Raw genomic sequence first — 21,259 nt, forward strand, 5'->3', positions numbered from 1 at the left:
AAAGCTGGTTTAGTCAGAAACAGGATCCTGTGTTCTTTTTTAGAAAGTACTTTGACAACCACTTTAATGAGAAGAGATTATTTCCCTTCTCCTCCCCCCATTCCTTTCTCTTGTTCCCTTTCCCTTTTCTTTTTCCTTTCCCCTCCACTCTCCTCCCCTTATCTCTTCCTCTGCACCTTCTTTTTCCCGTCCCTTCTCCCCTTTCTCCTTCTCTGGCCCCTCTCAATGCCTCCCTCCTCCTTCCTCCTTCAACCCTTGGCTTTAAAAGATAAGGTTTTCTCTGTTTAGAGGGCAGTATAACTAAACAGGAATTGGGCACTATATCGTTATAGGGCTTTTGATTTTTCTTTTACAAAGGAAGCACAGATATTCCTGCCTATCTAAATAAATTTGATAATTAAAATTTCATTGATGTGTTTGCATTTATTCTCTTAAAATTGTAACATTTAATAAGTAAAAAGTTATGCTCATTAACTCAAACAGTTTGTAGTTTATGAACTTCAACTGTTTTTGTTTGTATTTTTTCTTCTGTAGATGTATTATATCAGTCAACACGTTAATTTAGCAACCACAAAATCCCTAATATATATAAGATATTCTGTAAGGCCTAAAAGTGATAATAATAATAGTAGAAGCCAAAATTCTAGCTTTCAAGGAGATTACAGTCCAGTTTAGGAAATAAAGTATAAAACTTTAAAAGTTATAAAACAAAGCAAGAGATAAATAATAATTGAATACAACAATACAGCAATAGCAAAAGGCAGGAACTGATTGTTAATTGCAAATGAATAGTAAGATGTTAAATGCTAGGGCACTTCAGAGAAAGGGGTGAACGCTGTGGACTGAGGTGACTTGCGGGTGCTTCAGGGAGCAAAATGATTGCAGAGAATGTTTAGGGTCTGGAGAGGAAGAGAGAAAGGGGCAATGAGTTTCACACAAGAGAGATGGCATGAGTAGAAACTTTGAAGTGGTCAAGCACAAGACGTGTTCTGAGAAAGGATGATGAATGCACCTGTTTCTTCAGGGGAAGATTTGGAAATGTCATGTTGGAAACAAGCTGGGGAAAGATTATGGAGGGCCTTTAATTCCTTACTTAGATTAACTAAATGACTCTGTAGTTGTGGTAGCAAGCTTTCTGTCAAAATTCACCAAAAAAACTGTGATTGATTTCATGACATAGAGAGCACATGCAAACCAGAGACCCTTAGTTTTTGAGTAAACAACAAAATCTCTCATCTACTGATACTCTTGAAACTGGTATGGCCATAATTGAGGATGGAGAAATAGGTATCTGGTTTGTTTATAATTAAGTTGATCTTTTATCTTTTGAGTAACAGCTAAAGCCATTGGAAAATTTTAACTAGGAGAGTGATATGATCAAGTTTTGTTAGCAACATTACTACGACAGCCTATAAGGATAAACTAGAAATGGATGAGCTTAGCAATAGTAAAATAAAGAGCTAATGAAATAGTCCACAGAAGACAGTGTGATAGCCTATGTAAGATCATGACAGTAAAGATAGCAAGAAAAGAACAGAGTTAGAGAGAGATTCAGGATTTGAGATCAACAGGTCTTGGTGATAGAGTGAATGTGTGTGGGACTGGGTGGCAGGAGAATATTGGCAGATAGAGGAAGTCGTGAAGGGGATTTCCAAGGTTGCTCTCAGTACACTGGTTTGAGCTACTGTCCTGTGATATAATACAGTGTTTGTTGATTTTACTTTGGAAGTGTTGTTTAAACTTGCATTTCATCTTCAGTCCCTCTAATATTGCCTTAACACACAGATGATAGCAACATTTTCCTTGGAGGCCTATCACTAGTTCTGCTTTAGGCTGCCTTCCTCACAATTGACAGCTTGATTTTTCTCAAAAACAAATATGAATTTATCACTCTTCCAAAACTTCTCATTGGATGTCTATTGATTAAAAGTCCAAGCCAGTTACCATGGCATATAGGGCCCATTAAAAACTCCCACAGCTCATCGTCATAACCTTTTTATATTACATTTCCCCAACTAACATATTTTGCTCCAGTTCTACTTAAAGCCTCACTTCTCTTCAAGACTCTTCCCACGGGCTGCCATTGTGACAGCAATGACTCCACAATTAACCCTATTATCCCCTCTTTAGGAGAAGTCTTTAAGTTTTCCAGGAAGTATTAGACACTGCACTGTATCTGTAACTAAAGCACTTTGAATATATATATAACATATATATTATATATATAAACATATGGTCCATTATAATTTTTATTTATATAAAAATCATGGTAATGATAATAATGATGAATACCTACTAAATTATTCCCTGCTAGTAACTTGACAAAGCATTTACACATTAACTTATTTATTGAAAAAAAAAAACCTTAAATAAAAGTTTCTTCATTTAAGAAACTGAAGCATATAGAGGTTTTCCCCAAGGGGAAATGGCAAAACTACTGTTTGAAACCAAGTTTGTCTGATTTCAATGGCAACACTCCTAACATTATACTCTACTGTCTGCTTTTGAGACTGAGTTCCTCAGGGTTGAGAGCACTGCTCATTCAATTTTGTAATCCCTTCCCCCAGGATGCATTCAGTAATGTTTTGCTGAACTCTTTAATGAATAAATGAAAGCATGCTGGGGAAATTGAAAAAGCAATTGAAGGTGGAGTTTTAATGGCTGACAGAAGCCTTACCTGTTTTCTTCCCATCTAGCAGTTGCATTTAGCAGAAGCCTTTCATGACTTTAAAGGAATGACTAATAGGATTTCACACACTGTGGCAAGACCTGGGAGGGTGACATTTTGTGTGTGGCTGTCCAGGCCTTTCCCAGAAACATTCAGATTACTCTTTCTATTGGAAAAACTATTTCTAGCTATGATCCAAAAAGCCAAACCAAAACAAAATATCAGGATTTGTTTTTCTTTTTTTTTTTTTCTTTCTTCAGACAGAGTCTCGCTCTGTCACTCAGACCAGAGTGCAGTGGCATGATCTCATCTCACTGCAACCTCTGCCTACTGGGTTCAAGCGATTCTCCTGTCTCAGCCTCCCAAGTAGCTAGGATTACAGGTGCCTGCCACCTCGCCTGGCTAATTTTTGTATTTTTAGTAGAGACAGGGTTTCACCATATTGGTCAGACTGGTCTCGAACTCCTGACCTCAGGTGATCCACCTGCCTTGGCCTCCCAAAATGCGGGGATTACAGGTGTGAGCCACCGCACCTGGCCCAGGATTTTTTAAATCTGCTATAATAACCTAGAAAGAATTATGCTAAGAGTTAAATAGGCACAGGAATAAATAGGGACAGGATTAAAGTGGAGTGACAAAACCTGTGGGTATTATAATCTAAAAGTGGAACAATAAAGAGAGGAGGTTAATATTAATGCAAGTTCTGGCAATGCTGTATATTTTTCTTTGATTTGTTGAGCTGCTTTAAGAAGTAATAGCGTCTTCCACGTAGCTGCATTTATGGGTCAAGGACATCTGCTCTTGACAAAATTACTTGGAATACTGAGCAAATTCTTATGCATTTTAACAATTATTTAGATTTATGGAGCGCTTGCATGTTTGAAGTGCTTTATGTGCATTACATCATTTAATCCTCATGGCAACCTCATGTGGTGCACCTACTTTGCCCATTTAGTAGGTAAAAAATGAAGATAGAGACATGCATTTAGAAATCAGATTTATCTATTCCAGACTGCTTTTGATAATTTTTCTTCACTGCTTCCATATATATTCCATTTATATTTTCTGAAATATCTAGATCTTTGCCCACTTTATATCTGTACACATTCCTGGATGCCCCTTCCTTCTATCTGTCTCCACTCCTTAGATTCTTTGGAGTTATTTGAATTCATCCGTCTGGTTACCAGGGGCCTAAAGCTGCCTTCTTTTGTCCAATCAAGGACTGAGAAATTTATCAATCCCCCCTCCCCTTGAAATAACCATAAAGAGATTGATGTTATGAAAGAGTGATTTTCTAAGAAGCAAGCAACTGAAAAAATAATGAAGAAGCAAAATATAAAGCTGGCTGCATAAAAAAATGTGCATGGGTTTGAAGCAAAGATCTGAGCTAAACAAAGCTACAGAACTACACTGCTTCCATGATTGGTAGTAGCCTGTTTTTGTTTCCAAATCGAATTTCTGTATTTACCTCCAAGTGAGACCACTATTGGTCAGCACTTCTTGCTCTAAACTCTGTTCTTATTTTGTTCCACAGCAATCTTACTTCTCTGTGGATTTGTGCTGATTTCCAGACCTCTCTATGTGGAGGTACTTCCTTTTATTTTGAGGGCCAAACATTTCTGCCTAGGTTTTCAGGAAGTTCTACACTGTGTAATTATAAGAAAGTTCACGAAGACAACAGCAGATTATTGGTGGATGCTGGTACTGCGATCTTTTAATGTACTTATTTAGAAAAAAAACCGTGTGTGTGTGTCCACGTGTGCATGCCTGTGGGCATGCACGTAAGCACACGCAAATACTTAAATACACACAAAAACAGAGAAAATATACAATGAACCTACATGGACACACCTCCCATCACTTTCTGCCATACTTATTTTGTCTAGTACCCTGGTTTGTGGGTTTGTTTTGTTGGAGTATTTTAAAGCAAATCACAGGTGCAATATCATTTTATGTGTAAAGACTTCACAATGCTTCTCTAAGAGGTAAAAACTTTAAAAAAAGACACATGACCACATTACTATTGCTACACCCAATAAAATTAGTAATTACTACACTATATCAGCTACTGCCCAGCCCCTATTCCCTATTTTCCTACTGACTCAATATTTTTTTTTCTTTTTGCAGTTGATTTGTTCAAAAACAATGTCCAATCAGGGCCTACACATCACATGTGGGTTCATTTGTTGAATTACTGATGTAGGCCCTGTCATTTGTAGACATTATCTCAGTCAGTTAGAGACTTCAGTAAGAAAGTTTAGTTTATTGGCTCAGCTTGTAGGACTTCACAGGAGTAGAGCCCACATGAGGACCCAGACTACAAGGTTGTTTTTCTTTTATGCTTTACCAGCTTCCTTCTATTCCTTGGGCAAGCCAGATCCTTGTTTTCCTTACGTCCACCACTTTTACCACTATGTCATACCGCCTGTCATTTCCTTTGTACCTTTAGAGTGTTTGGCAAATCTAGATCTTTCAAAGAGCCAGTTAGGAGGGAGGGTCGTACCCTTTGCCGAAACTAAACTTCGGAATAGAACTTCTGTAGCCTTGGATAGTGGTTTTTCTCTTCACCTAAAATTTTCAGCTCCTGAGTCAGAAGCTGGCTTCCTCAGCCATCTTGATTTTGAATGCTTTGCCACTTCTGAACAGTTTAGTGTTTTTCTGTTCTATCCATATGGTGACATCAGCTCTTAGTTCATTGTCAGAGCAGAGATGACAGCCGTTCCTTGAGCAGGACAGCTCCAGTTTTTTCCAGCTTAAGTTATGGGTTCATGCTCCTTGCATTTTGTTTATGACTTATCATTCATACCCCCTAAAATGTTATCTGTGCAGTTTTGAAAGACAAAAATACTTCTCATATAAGTTTATACCGAATGATATGACTCACAGCAAATAAAAGGGTTGCTTGCTTATACTGCTGTTTCCCAAATTTTGGAATTGCAGGTGCTGTTTTAGTACAATATACACACCAGTTTTAAATAAAAAGGAATCGAAACAGTGAAACAATGTTCTCTTTTTAAACTTTTCTCTAATCTGAGTAGAACTCAGGTTGTTGTTAACATGTTTTCACATCTCCTTAACAATTGCAAAGCTTTCTTTTTGACAGAGAATAGCTCTTGGGTTCAGAGATCTTGGCTGGCAACCAAATTTAATAATATTGTTATGTTTTAATTGTATTTTTAAGGTTTTCTAGTATTTATATAGATGAAATTGTTTTCCCACTTACGGTTTAAATAGAAGTGTTTCTTTTAAAACGTATTTATGTAGGCAACAAATATGTTTTAAAACTATATTAAGTAATAACTGGTACTATTTTGAGCACTTATTACATATGATACCCTAATTTCAGATACATGATATAACTCAATGCATCTTTCTAATGACATTGTATATGCTTACTTTTAAAAGGAGGATACTGAGGCACAAGAGATTACTTTGCTTAAGGGTACGAGTTTAATGAATATGTTAGGAGTTGAGCTCTTTACCTCCATCTAATACTACCGTCAAGTCAGTAAAATTGATATATGTAAATAGTAAGCGTAGTGCCAGAGGTACTGAAGTGACTGAGTGGAAAGTTCCACATTACAACCTTCATGTTACATACAAATGTTAACTTAAACAGGATCTGGATTCTTACTGATGTCAGTTTAAATGTCGTATTTGTCATTTAGCATGTATGTTTTAGTCAAATAATTTTATCTTTCTAAATTTGTTTCCTTGTTTGTATAATAGGCATAATAACCTCACAAGGATGGGTGTGTATGTTTATGCTGGACTATATACCATATTATACTTCAAGGTTCTATAACATACTTCAAGTTTTTAGAGTAATTCCTGGTACATGGCAATTATAGTAGCTGGTATTATTATCTGGAGGAAGTATTATTTATTGTTAGAGCTTCAGACAGACCTCAGTTTCATGACTAGTTTTGCCATATCCTAGCCATATTACCTTGGAGAAGTTATGTCTGTGAAATGGGGATAATAACACCCCAAACCATTGTTATGGGTTTGCAATGATATCGTTACAAGTACATCCTCACTCAATACTTACATAAGCTTTTATTTGATTTGTGATTATGTTGAACACAAAACTACAGCACAAAGCTTTTATAGTAGCATTAATTTTTGTACCAGATTACTTTCTTGATCAATATAATGTCTAGCTTGTTTATAATGTAAAATCATTAAGAATTGTATGAGTCATACATTGTAAAATTCAGCATACCCTTTACTGTTATGCAATAAATGAGCTCACGTTAAGCAAAACTTGAGGTCATACATCATAAAATTCAGCATAACCTTTACTATTATTATTATTTACCCTAGAGCACTTATACATGAAGACATTCTAATAGGTGATTGTTGTGATGTCTGTGTAGGATTTTTCTGATAAATAAATCTTTTATTTTGTTACTAAAATACACACAGGTAAAAGTGATAAGATTATAATAAAGTAAATAACCCTTTACTATTATGCAATAAATGAGCTCAAGTTTTGCTTAACTATTATTGCATAATAGTAAAGGGTATGCTGAATTTCATAATGTATGACTCATACAATTCTTAATGATTTTACATTATAAACAAGTTATGATTTTACATTACAAACTAAGTAAGCATTGCCATTTGCTTATGGCGACACTTACTTAGTTGAAGTGGTCTATATGCGAAATAAATACCAAGTACAGTAAGCAGGAAAAGTCAGGACTTATAATACCCTAAATGACTCTGGTAAAAATCCATGCTAAAGATACACAGAAAAATACTAATTATATATACTTTCTTAGTCTATTGTTAATCCTATCACTTTTACTTGTATGTCTTTTAGTAAGAAAAGACTTATTTCCAGAAAATCCTACAGTAATACGTGGGAATGGGAGGAGTGTGAGGTTAGGGCAGCTGGATGAAAGAGCTAATTGCCACAGATATCACAATAATAACCTATTAGAATGTCTTCATGCATAAGTGCTCTAGGGTAAATAATCAAATTAATAAAAACAGCGTGTCATTTTCTTTCATTGACTGTATAAAATTGATGCTTAGCTACAAGGCTATGTGGCATCCATGCTAAATGGTGCTAAAAGTATCAGAAAGTTCTTACCGTGTTACTTTACACAAAAATTTGCTCTGCACTAGAGTCCCCAAGAACTGGGAAACAGTAGAAATTACAGAGGACAAACTCTACAACTTCTTATGACAAATGGCTATAGTATTGTTTCGGTTGCCCTTGAAATTATTGACCGCACAAGGAACAATTAAAAATACAGCATTCTGGCCGGGCGCAGTAGCTCGTGCCTGTAACCTAAGCACTTTGGGAGGCCAAGATGGGCTGATCACCTGAGGTCAGGAGTTCAAGGCTGAGGCAGGAGAATCACTTGAACCCGGGAGGCAGAGGTTGCAGTGAGCCGAGATCACGTCATTGCACTCCAGCCTTGGCTACAAACGTAAGACACTGTCTCAAAAAATAAAATAAAATAAAATAAAATAATAATATTGCTCTAGTATTCAAAGGTAGCATTTTGTTTTACTGTTTTGCCCTTCCAAATATGTGTAAAATGGAGAGAAGGATTTACAATTTTCCAGACTTTCCCCTTTCTAACTTTCACCTTAGGTTTTACTGGGTATTGTGAGGAGCCCCATTATGTTTGCTGTGCTCCCTATGATGACCTGTGTTCATTCTTTGTGGCTGGGAAGGCACTATGATGATGGGATATCACCAAACAAATCAGCCCTAAAGCTGGTTCACAATGGCAATTGTCTTTCCACTGCATTGTCTTTCATACTTGTTTTCATGCACATGTTTCTACAGTGACATCAGCTTAGTCAGTGCCAGTACCACCCCAAAGCTCCCTGAAAGCACATTACAATGAGGGTGAGTCCCGACCAGGCTGAAGCACTGAGCTTCTTTCCAGTCCCAAGCACTGTCAGATACTAGTGTGGTTAGCTCTCAACCAGGAGACCTGATCACACTTGATCCTTGATATTGCATCTATCACAGAGGACAACAATAAGAGCTCCCCATCTTCCACACAATTTTTTTAATTTTCTTTTTTTTTAATGAAAGGCAGATGAGGTAACCAAGGAGAAAGCAAATTTTATATAACTCAGATTTGAGCTCAGGCTCAATTCTGAGAGTTCCAGATATGCCTCATAAGTGTGCAGAGAAGGAACCAGTCTAGAAAGTTATTTGCATAAAAGCTGAGGTGTTCCTGGGGTAAGAAATGAACCTCAGTTTCAGAAATAACTGCGTATATACAATATGACTTGACAGAATTCTGTATGCAGGGGAGTTAGGTCGGTTTTACCTAAAAATGCATGCACATACTTTATAAATTTAGCATAAAAATTCATTAAATACATATGAATGTATTAAATATTGCATGTTAAGTATATCATATGTAATATACATATTATACATTATTATATACCATAATTATATATAGTATATGTTACATATATGTGAAATATACAAATATATATCATATCATACACTGAGAGCTCTAGTCATTGGGGCCAGCAAGTGTTTAGAGTTGAGCACTGAAGCTATTGGTAAAATCTATCTTCCAGTTCCACTCCTTAGATGCATGATTCTGTCTGAAGGAAAAAAGTTTTAATTAAAAAAAAAGAAGGCCTATTTTATTTAGTTCTGTGGCATATCAGGGCACAGTCAATATTACTTTAATGTCACGTGACATGAGGGGTAGGAAGCCACTTCCTTTATCCTATCATGTTTTACCACACAGCTCACACACCGGGAGAGCTTAGGGTGACCACTAACAGACAATTGTTTCGCTTGGAAGGGAAGCAGGAGAGACCAAGAGCTCCATATAAAGCAGGTGCAGCGGGATCACTGCTGGTGGGACCCAGCAGAGCAGCAGTAGGGCAGCAGCTGTGCGAACCTGTGGAAACCACAGATGTCAGCTGGACCTATACGGCACCATGAGAGGAAAACTGAAGGACAGGTAGAAACCATCATGGCATGCTACGTGGTGATAGATGCATGGGGAGAAGCTGCCGTGTCCACAGAAGGAGTGTGGAGGGCTGCATGGTCCAGCTGAGCACTGGGGGACACCTAGTGGAACAGTGTGGATACCAAGAGAGTAAAGCCCATGGAACTGCCAGAAATACTTGAGAAAACTTTGCCAGAAACTGAAATTTCTGCATGAGATGAGGGGCCCCAGAGCTAGGTCATCTGCGTGATTCCTGTGAGGTAATTTATGAAATTACTTAATAGAAATCAATATTTTTATTACTACATCCCTATAGCTTTAGGTAAGGTGAAGCAATCTGAAGTTTACTTTTGTCCTGATGTGACATTAAAAATCTTCATCACTTTTTTGGATAAAGATATTTCTTTCATTCTTCCATGTACTCATTGGGATATATTTATAGGGGTGCTAGTTGATAATTCATGTAGGGTTTGATACTTGATTGGCTTTTTCTATGTGTACTCAGCCTCAGCATCAGAATCACCCAGTTGCTTATTCCAAATGTGGCCTTATCTGAGACCAGTTGAATCCAAGTGTGAGCTTCCCTTTTTTGCCCCTTTCTCAAGGTTCATTGTCAGGAACACTCAGGTTTGAGAACCACTGCCTACTTTTATTTTTTCGGTTTTTTTTTTTTTCTTTCAGAGTCTCACTCTGTCACCCAGGCTGGAGTGCAGTGGCACGATCTCAGCTCACTGTAACCTTGGCCTCCCGGGATCAAGCGATTCTCTTGCCTTCAGACTCCTGAGTAGCTGGGACTACAGGTGTGCACCACCACACTGGCTAATCTTTGCATTTTTAGTAGAGACAGGGTTTCACCATCTTGGCCAGGCTGATGTCAAACTCCTGACCTCAGGTGATCCACCCGCCTCGGCCTCCCAAAGTGCTGGGATTATAGGCATGAGCCACCATGCTCAGCCCACTGCTTAATTTTCTCAGCCAATAGAAAACTAAATGCCTCGTGAGAGAGTGGTAGACAGGGCGTAAGGCATGTGTTTTTCAAAAAGCAGCGGAGATCTGAAATGTGTTCTGCAGGAAATGGTGGAAGTAATCTTCATGGATACATAAAAACCTTGCTGTGCAGATTGTGTGAACAGCTAAAACTGCTGACCTTAAATGTATGATGATAACAATCCTTGTGATTGTCCATGGAGGGCCATTCTGGCTACTAAGTATTTATTAAAGGTATGATGTGCTTAACATGTGGCAAATGTAAGTACTGATATAAAAGAAGATGCAGAAGAGGGCACAATAAATCACTGAATGTCTAATTGGGGAGGGAAAACAACATATATGAATGGCATTAACAACAATATAATATTAAGTTGTTAGATAAATTGTGTGATAGTATAGTGCATAAATTCCCAAATAAGAAACTAATTTATAAAAGAGGTAGAATTTGACCAGTTCCTTGAAAATATGGCAGGATTTGAAGGGGCGTATCATTTAAATCGAGAGACGATATCATCATGTGAATACAAATTTTTGTTAAGTTTTTTGAGGGGGGGTGCTCTCATTCTGTCATGAAGGCTGGAGTGCAGTGGCATGATTTCAGCTAAATGCAACCTCTGCCTCCCAGGCTCAGGTGATCCTCCTCCCTCGGCCTCCCAAGTAGCTGAGACCACAGGAGTAAGCCACTACACCTGGCTATTTTTTTGTATTTTTTTTTGTAGAGATGAGGTCTTGCTGTGTTGCCCAGGCTGATCTCAAACTCCTAAGCTAAAGCTATCCTCCTGCCTCAGCCTCCTAAGGTGCTGGGATTATAAGCATGAGCTATTGCACCCAACCAATAAAATATTTTTTACCACTTTTTGTGTACAACACCTTACCTACTATGATGTCTAACATGTACAGGAATGAGATATACTTTCCTGGCCCTCAAAAACGTTAAGTCTATTGAGTAAAGGGAAGACTGATAATGGCTGGATCTTGGAGCACTGAAAAGCCCCAAAGAGGGTTAAAAACTTTTGGAGGTTTCTTGGGAAATAACACTGGGTAATTGAGTAGATGTAACCAAGTCCAGTTTGTTGAGTTGCACACAAAAATCAAACTTTCACACATATGAGTTCAAGTAAAAAATGGTTTAGTTCGCTTTAAGAATTCAATACAGGGCTATAATTAGGGAGCATGGAAAGAGTAGTCAGTAATCAAAGGAATCCTAATGACAGTGGCTATAAAACTCAAGACACTCGTACCTCTTTCTGGTGTAGGTGCCTGTGTTTGGTTTCAATTTTTTAAATGACTTCTAAATAGATAAGGCTTGCATTGTGCTTAACAGCATAAATATGACACATCTGTACATATCTGAATTGCTTATATTTTTATACTGATGCCCTCAAGAGGCTTATAATTCAGGGAAAACTGCCACATAAGCCCCACTATGCCCATTTAAATGTGGATTGTGCAGCAAAGAAACAGTTTATAGAGGGCTGGAGAGTCACGTTTAAATTTGTCCAGCATTTCTCCAGAGCAGTGACATGTTGCAAGTGGCATTTAAGATATCATAGGTGGCAAATTAAAATATGCAACATTAACATAAAACAGAGTACTTGAGAGGAATAAGAAATATTACTTTCACAAATAGAACCTAAGAAAATGTAATCGAATGGCACCTTTTGTTGTTGTTGTTGTTTTGAAGGGAAAGCAGTTTTGCTAACCAAATGCTAGCACTTGGGGGAATGGCCAAGCTAATGCCTTCAAATGACCATTTCAACATTTTGGGCAGAGTGAAGGAGTTTAAGAAGGAAAAGGTGTGGAAAGCACACAGGAGTCATGCAGGAGAGTGCAGGTCTGAGTGTCTTGTTGTAATGGCTGTCTTGAGTAATCACCCATCTGGAGGTCCAGTATGTGTAATCCTGACTTCAGCCTGGTAGTGGTGGGCTGTTTGTAACTCCCCCTAATAGGGAGGATTTCACAGCTTGGTCTCTCTGCCTGGTTTGTTTCAAGATTGGCCCCTGGAATTTCTAAGCAAGTATGTAATTAGATAAGCAAGCATGGTTCACAGAAGTGCCTGGTGGCAAAGGGAGAAACAAACAGTTTCAAAGTATATTTCAAGGCTAAAAGCAAGAAAAGAAAAATAAAAGTTTTACAATGCATTTTGAGGGTGGGATACTGAGTTACAGAGTTAGACTTGGAAAACTGTGGAATAGAACCTCCAAATAAAAACTAAATAAGAACCAGAGAAGGGCCTTTGAAAGCATCTTTTGATTGCAAGGAGGCAAGAGAGGAAAGTGGGGGGAAATGAGAGCTGTTTCTGCTAAGGAAGGCATCCAGTGAGCCACACAGGGATGCTAGGAACCTGTGGGAGGGGAGACTGCACGAGGCCAAATGTTGGCTGACTGTTCTGCTTGTAGCTGACCCTGAGCACCAGGGAGGTTCAAAAGGTAGTGTGCAAAGCGAAAAGAGGGCACAGACCAAAATCATGCAAAAAAGGCTTGGGGGCATGGAGAGGAGGAAAATGAAAGTGAAGGGAAAAGAAGGCAACGTAGAAAATCCTTTATGAAGGGGCCACATGGGAGACCAACACAGTGCCTGGAAGTCTAAAAAGAGCCTGAGCTACCCCAATTCACTGCTTCTATGGTTGTGCATCAGGTGAAGTACTTGAATTGCAATTTCATGTGCATGAAAAAAAATTTAAACACTGGAACCATTTCTGTGTGCATCAAAATGCGATGAGACATCTGTGAACAAAGAGTTATGGAGGGGAAATACTACTGATATAAAGAAAAGTCTCAATATGTATCTCTTGTCCAAGGCCATGTGCCCTTTGATGGGAATGATACAATCTGCTGCATTATTTAAATTAGTATTTCTTTCTCAATATTTTCAGGGGTTCAAACACATAGTTGATGCCTTGGAAATTATATGCATTTATTTTGCAGTGCTACAGTATAATAGCATACTTCAACTCATGCTATGTTTCTTAATTTTTTCCCATTAAAACTTCTTAATGGAAGTTTTATATGCTTCCATGTTTATGTAATATTTGTGACAAGGATGCCTATAAAATATGATATTCAGATTCAACTAACTTGTATTAGAGTGCTCAGTGGGAAGCAGTATGCTACTCATTAACATGTAACACTTACATCATCCTTGTATCACTGCTGTGAAATAAGCTTTAAAAAACGTTTTGACATACAGTAATTATAGATTCACAAGAAGTTGCAAAATATAGTACAGAGAAGTTCAATGTATTCTTTAACCAGATTTCCTTAGTGGTTGCTTTTTAGATAACTATGGCAAGATATCAAAACCAGGAAGTTGACATTGATACAATGTGTATGTATAGTTCTCTGGCATTCTATCGGGTGTAGATTTATGCAACTACCACATTCAAGATATAGAGCTATTCTATTACCACAAAGATCCCTTTTGTGCTCCCTCACCCCTTTCCCCTTCATCAGTAACCCTTGGCAATCACTAATCTGTTCTACATCTTTATAATCTTGTAATTTCAAGAATGTGATATAATCAGAATACATAACCTTTTGGGACTAGAATATTTCTGTTAGCATCATGCCCTGAGGCCCTTGCAAATTGTCCCATGTATCAATGTTTTGTTTTGTTTTATTACTTTAGTTCCTGTAGTGTGGATATTCTACAGTTTGTTCAACTATTCTTCCACTAAAGAACATTTTAGTTGTTTCCAGTTTTTGGCTAATTCAAATAAAGATGCTATGAACATTTGTGTGCAAGGCTTTGTGATGTAGGCATCCATAAAGACATTTCAGGGCTGAGGCTGAGCATTTAAATAAATTCTCCAAAGTGCAATGCTACTCAACCACTGGCTAGGGATCTGAACCCAGATAATTTTATTTTATCTCTTATGCTGTCTCCATTATCTCATATTACCTGAGAAAAAACTGTTCTGCAGACTGTGTAGAAAGCTAGTGAAATAAATATATTTACTTCTTGATAAAAGGTTGATTTTCGAATAATATCTGCACTCTGATTTGATTGTTTTTAACCTGTTAGGTGCCAGGTTCTGTGCTGTGTTGAGGCAAAGTGCCTGCCCCACAAGGGATTTTACAAAATACAAAATACCATCTTTACAGCATGCTGGTAGCTTGCTCTACGCTAGTTGGTTTAACAGTTTTAAATTTTAGTTGGAAAAATGTTCATTTAGAGTTAATCTGAGTGCTATAATAATATTTAAATGTGTATTCTTAAATTTAAATGTGCTGAAATATTTGGGTTAGTATACTTGGCTTTATCTTAGGAAAACAATTGCTGAGCATGCATGCACAAATACAGTATTTAATTTTGCAAGGTATGCAATTCAGTACTTCTTCGAAATAGAGATGATGTTCAGATGAATTTTCATTGTAGCTTATTCACAAATTAAATTACTTCTGTTTATTTTGTGTTCCTTTCCCCCAATAGCATAAGAAATTAATCAACCATCCACAGAGTACCAAAAGAGTTTCTAAGGATCCTGTAGGTGAGGAATATTTGCTTTGTCATCATTATAGTGCTTCCCCACCCCCTTATATGTTATATATATGTGAATCATTTCATAAAAAGGAATGGAGAAAGTGACTTTCCAATCAAACAATCATTAACTTTATTGGCCTAATAAATACTTATTTCCTGGGAGGTCATATACCAATAAACCAAACTAGCATTCTTAAATCTGCATATAATTAAAGCTGAGTTGAAATCAACAAGAAATATAAATGTTACTGAGTTTTATTTTATTTGTATGGCTAGCAATTGCTTAGTTTACTAATAGATGACTATACTTTGAGCCGAAATGTTGACTCTTAAGTTGTAAATCTTAAAGTACGTTCAATTCAAATCAACGTTTGAAGTCAATCTATTTGAATTTGAGGTATATATTGATATGAAACCATAAGAAACATTTAATATTTGGTTATCATTATGCATAATTCAAGTACATAATAATGCTACAGATTTCAGGGTAGAATTGGAAACTTTTATTCTATTTTAGCTCTTGAAACATTTTATTTTGTGATATCAGTAGCTACTAATGTGATAACTTATTGGTCTTCAAAAGACATCAACGAGGATATTCTTACTAGTGCATCAGGTCCATTATGAATGATATGAGGTTGCCCTTACAGATTGGTACAGAAAATGTTCAGGTCTTATAAGCTCCATTAGGAATAGGATAGAATAAACACCATATTATAAACCCTTTCAGGGATAAATAAACTGTTTAAAAAGAGAGCAGATGATATAGAAAACAACAACAGCAATAGATAAAAGCTTTGCAAGTTTAATAATGCTGTTAACCTTTGAAGAATTTGATGTCCAGATAAAAGCATAATCACTGCCATCATTAACAGTCACTGGAGAATACAAAGGTAGAAGGATCCTTCTTATGGGTACTAGGAAGTTCTAGTTTATTACACAGGTTGGGAGACATTTGTCCTCACATGAATCCTCCCACATGACCAATGCCATCAGAACTGCTGTAGGAAGGGTGACAGTAGATGAGGTTAGACATTTTGAGTGGGAGAAAACTATGAAAAGTTTTAAATGCCAAATAAAGACGTTTAGACAATAGGAAGACCCTACAAGAAATTTGTTAACAGGGGACTGGCAAAATCAAATTAGACTTTCAGGTGAACCAAAACTGACAGCAGGGATACAAGTTAGAACCCTGGTTCCTGCAATAGGCAAGGAAGAAGCTAGGTAGGACATGGTTAAGATTGAGTCAGCAAGGCAGGAAAGTAAAGCAAATATTTGAGATGCTCGGAGTTAGGAACATTAGGACTTGGGTGCAGGGGATAAGAAATAGGCTTTGAAAAATGTGAAGAACATCACATGTCTCAGCTTGCTCAGCTGAGTGGCTGCATTAACTAAGAAAGTGAATAGAGTAAAGGAAGATCAAGTAGTGAGAAGGAAAGACCATCATTGATTATTCTGATTTTAGAAATATGACATTTGTATTTGCTGTAGAATACACTGATAGAGATAATTAGGAGATGAATATTGTGAGTGCTACACCAGGATTTAGGAAAATAATGCCAAAAGATAAAGATTGGGTAGATCTAGGATATTTCCCATAGTTAGTGGTGATGGTAACGTCAGTAAGAGTTGATGCATTCATTGAGGGGCGAGGACAGAAATAGAAGAGGCCTGAGATGGGATGCAGTAATACAGCAGTATTAGGAGGAAGAGAGTTAGCAGGGGGAAAAGAATATTGGAAGGAAGACAGCTGGCAAAGGGCAAGAGAGGAAAGAGGAGAAGCAGGGGAGGCCAGGGGCTCCAAGGAGAGGAGTAAAATGCTCCAAGGAAGTAAGAGAAGACACAGGCCAGGAATCAGTGCAGTGAGTAGTAAGTAGGAGGCCTCTCATAAGATTGGAAAGAAAGGCTTCAACAGAGGTTTGAAGAAGGGCATAGAATGCCTAACACAGAGGTCTAAGTAGTGAGTTGATAGTGAGGAACTTGAGGCCTCAAGTTTACATTAGATTTTGAAAGAGTATGTGATAAAGAGAAGGAAAGAAATACCACAATAGCTTGACACAGTAGCAGTAGCAAGGGATGAGGAGGCCTGAGAGTGTTTATAGGAAGCAAGGAAGGAGCCTTGGTGAGGAGGAGATTAAGGGGCAGGTGTGAAGGGAAAATACTTGATGAAAAGCAGTGTGAGGGATGCAATCCAGCAAACACAGAGGAATGAGATTTTGTAAGAAAGTAATTTTGAAATGAAAACAAAGTTAGGAGAACTCAAGTCAAATGGCTTTGGGTAAAGTAGGAGAAGCAGACATGGGCTGAGTGAAACAGAATGAGAGTGAGATTGGGGCTAAAGATAGGAGAAAAGATTTATGTCATTGTTACAAACAAATTTTTATTGAGTTTAGAAAAAATATTTTTAATGGATTTTCAAGCGACTAAGGACTCAAATGGTATAAAATAGTTTACAGTTTGTTGATCACATTCAACATATTTTCCTAACCTCAGGCAGCCCAGGTAACTGAATGCAATCTGAATAACACAAGATTCAGATTGACAAACTGAGAAAAATGAAAGCTAAAAAAGACAACATATTCTAAGGTGGACACAAGACCATCATTGATGTGCATAGTTGATCACTTGCAGCAGTGCAGGTACAGAGATATATGAGACCCTGCAGAGGTGACCGAATGACTGGGGGACACCAAGGGATCACTATAGTAGTGATGGCAGCAAAGAGCATATTGAGCAGAAGCAAAGGAATAGAGGCCATGGAATATGTTTAGGAGGCAGAGGTCAGCAGTAATATTAAGGGGCTAAAGCCAAGGAGGTAGAATAATTCTGGCTGAGCATGAAACATGAAGATTGGCCTTGAAAGTCAGTTTCTAGTTTGGAGTCACAAGATGTGTCATTGGAGTTGACAAAATTAAGAAACTGGGGTCAGAGGTGTGAATGATGATCCGCAGGGCTGCTGATGAAGTTGCCTACAGAGTGTTGCTGATGACGTGGATGGGACGAGAAAAGCCTGCCCAGATAACATGGACTTCAAAATGAATGCACTGCATGGAGGTAGCAGAACTCTGGGTTGAAAGTGATGATGGAGAACAAGGAAGTGCTGGCCCCTTTTCCTTGTTTTCGCAGAAAGGTGGCTTTGTATTGTAAAATCAGGGTGCAATTTACAGGAGTGTGTAGGAGGAAGGAATCGTTCATTAATGGAAGGCAGATGGAATGCTTGCTTAACACCAGACCAGGGAAACTGGTGCAGGGGTGAGCATGAAAGTGGGAGAAAGTGGCTATAATGCAGGGAAGGGCTGGAATGTGAAAGGAGAGAGATAGTAGGGGACAGAGGTTTTATTCAGAGTTATGGATCTAAGTTACACATCAGTAACAACCATAACAACAGGTGAACAGGAGTCAACAGAGGACGGCCTAGTGGAAAGTGTTAGTGTAAAGGATCTTCCACAGAATTGTTTTTGGGTGGTAGATCGTGTCGTGTGTGTGTTTGCATGTGTGTGTGAGTGTGTGTATAGTTAGGGATGTGTGTGAGGATTGGCTAGCTGCTGGTATAATTTATGCATCAGATTAGTACTAATAAGGAGAAATAGGTTTTGAACCTAAAATGACCCTTCAAAAACAATGCTACTCGGCCAGGCGTGGTGGCTCACGCCTGTAATCCCAGCACTTTGGGAGGCCGAGGTGGGCAGATCACGAGGTCAGAAGATTGAAACCATCTTGGCCAACAGATGAAACCCGTCTCTACTAAAAATACAAAAAAAAAAAAAAAAACCCGTCGTGTGGTGGCTTGTGCCTGTAATCCCAGCTACTCAGAAGTCTGAGGCTAGACTAGAATCGCTTGAACCCAGGAGGCGAAGGTTGCAGTGAGCCCAGCTCGCACCACTGCACTCCAGCCTGGAGACAGAGCGAGACTCCGTCTCAACAAACAAACAAACAAACAAACAAACAGTGCTACTCAAAGCATGGTTGGGGACCTCAGCACCAGCATCTTCTGGGAGCTTGTTAAAAATGCCAAGTTTGCTCCCACCCTGGTTTTGCTCAATTAGATTATGTAGAGCAGAGCGTAAAAACCATTTTAACATGCCCTCTTGGTCTCAGATACATTAAAATTTCATAAGCATTTAAAACTCTCTGCAATAGCTAGTACCCTCAGGAGATGATCCCAGAATGCCAGGGATTCAGAGGCTTTTGATTGTTGCTCCAGGTAGTCTCATATCTCTGCACTGCTCCAAGGCCAAACAAAAGAGCAGGGAGACTTCCTATAAACAGGTGTGGAGGGTTAGACCCATGCATCCCCCAGGAGAGGGTCCTAACCGTGAGTGTTCCTCCTGTGCCTGACAGAAGCCCTTTGGGATAACTTGCTCCATTGGCTGGCTGAGGAGCTCTCAGAAGAAAATGCTAAGTCTCTTTCCTCAACTCTCCCTCTGCGCCATAGCACCATTCAGCTCATCAAACTCAAGAACCCTGATGATCTCACAGAACAGATCCACGAGTTTCTTTGCTTCTGGAAAAAATCGCTTCCAACTTTCACCGACAAACTTCGCCTCCTGGCTCGACATCTCCGCAAGATTGGCAGGAGTGATCTTGCAGAAGAGCTCAAATTCAAGTGGGAAAATAAAGTGTTCACTGAACCACAGCAGGTTTTGATGTAGCCCCTGAGTAAAAGCCTGATCTCTCTTCCTTTACCCCTAGGAAAAGGCACACGGTGGGTTTTTGTTTCTGTCAACATTTTCCTGGCAGTTTCCGAATGATATTATTTGAAGTCAGTCTATTTAATGATGTGCTATTTAATGATGTGCTATTTAATGATGTGAGACAAAGGGAGAAGCACGGATCAGATAATAGAAAGCATTCCTGGGTGTGAGCACTCCTCTCTGGTTGACTGATTATGTTTTGCAACCATGACTGTCTTGAGTTTGGCCTCACTTAATAGCATTTGCAATTGAGTTTGACTTGTTCACATTTTAAAAGCTAAGTGTGAAGAAAAGATCTGATATATGTAATTACTTATTAATTGGTATCTACATAAAATTAAACTAGTTTTCTGTGACTTCAAGTGTGAGCCCAAAAATATCTGAGACAGTTCTCAATCGATTTAGAAAGATTATTTTGCCAAGGTTAAGGACAGGCCCATAACACCTCAGAAGATCCTGATGACATATGCCCAAGGTGTTCGGGGTAGAGCTTGCATTTATGCATTTTAGGGAGTTATAATATATCAATCAATACATGTAAGGTGTACATTGGCTCAATCTGGAAAGGTAGGACAACTCAAAGCAGGGGCTTCCAGATCACAGGTAGATTTAAAGATTCTTGATTGGCATTGATTGAACAGTTATTATCTAAAGACCTGGAATCAATAGGAAGGAAATGCCTGGGCTATGATAAGAAGTTATGGAGACCAAAGTTTTATAATGCAGATGAAGCCTCCAGGTAGCAGACTTTAGAGGGAATAGACTGTAAATATTTCTTATCAGTCCTAAGGTCTGTTGAAGTTTATGCTGGTCAGCTTTTCCTGAATTCCAAAAGAGAGGAGGGTATTATGGAGTCATGTCCAACCTCCCCTTCCCAGCATGGCCTAAACTAGTTTTTCAGGATAACTTTGAAATGCCCTTGGCTGAGAGAAGGGGCTTGTTCAGATAGTTGGGAGACTTAGAATTTTATTTTTGGTCGACTCAGGCAACCAATTCAAGTTACATAGATACCATAGAGCCTACAGTAAACAATACAAAATAAATTGGACTGAAAGACTTGATATCGGTGGTAGTAACTCACTTTAAAAAAACCTTTCTAAGCTCGAAATAAATTAAAAATAGAATAACACTTCAGCCATTTACTGGCACAGACTTTTCCTTTATAAAAATATAACTTGGAAGAGGGAAAATTCCATATTTTGTTATTAGCGAAATGAGGCAGTGCAGAGAAAATAAGTTATCAGTGAAAGAATTCAAGGCCTATTTCTTCTACTTAGGAAGAAAACCTGCTTTAAAATTAGTTAACAGAAGCCTTATTACATAAGCCCTAGATATACATCATTAAAAATAAACAAAACATCTGTAAATAGAACATTAAAGTGAAAGAAAAAATTAAAACTTATCTAAACCCCTCTTTCTATTGATAATCGCTATTAATGTCTAGTATAAGCTTTGAGTTTTTGGAAAGCCTAAAG

General features: G+C 38.2%; 1 protein-coding gene across 2 annotated transcripts in view; it reads left to right on the forward strand.

The window, feature by feature from the left end:
- DTHD1 (death domain containing 1) overlaps positions 1-19,787 on the forward strand; it is a 59,861-nt gene extending 40,074 nt beyond the window's left edge. Inside the window, exons 8-9 of one of the 2 annotated variants that reach the window (XM_016951439.3) lie at positions 15,040-15,097; positions 19,526-19,787. In XM_016951439.3, the coding sequence (XP_016806928.3) occupies positions 15,040-15,097; positions 19,526-19,737 (270 nt within the window). In that variant the 3' untranslated portion in view covers positions 19,738-19,787. Of the gene's footprint in view, positions 1-15,039; positions 15,098-19,431 lie in introns of both variants that reach the window. The other variant, XM_003310299.5, reaches the window with a different exon arrangement.
- Positions 19,788-21,259: the final 1,472 nt, after the last annotated feature.

This window comes from Pan troglodytes, chromosome 3 (genome assembly GCF_028858775.2).
Source record: "Pan troglodytes isolate AG18354 chromosome 3, NHGRI_mPanTro3-v2.0_pri, whole genome shotgun sequence".
NCBI lineage: Eukaryota > Metazoa > Chordata > Mammalia > Primates > Hominidae > Pan > Pan troglodytes.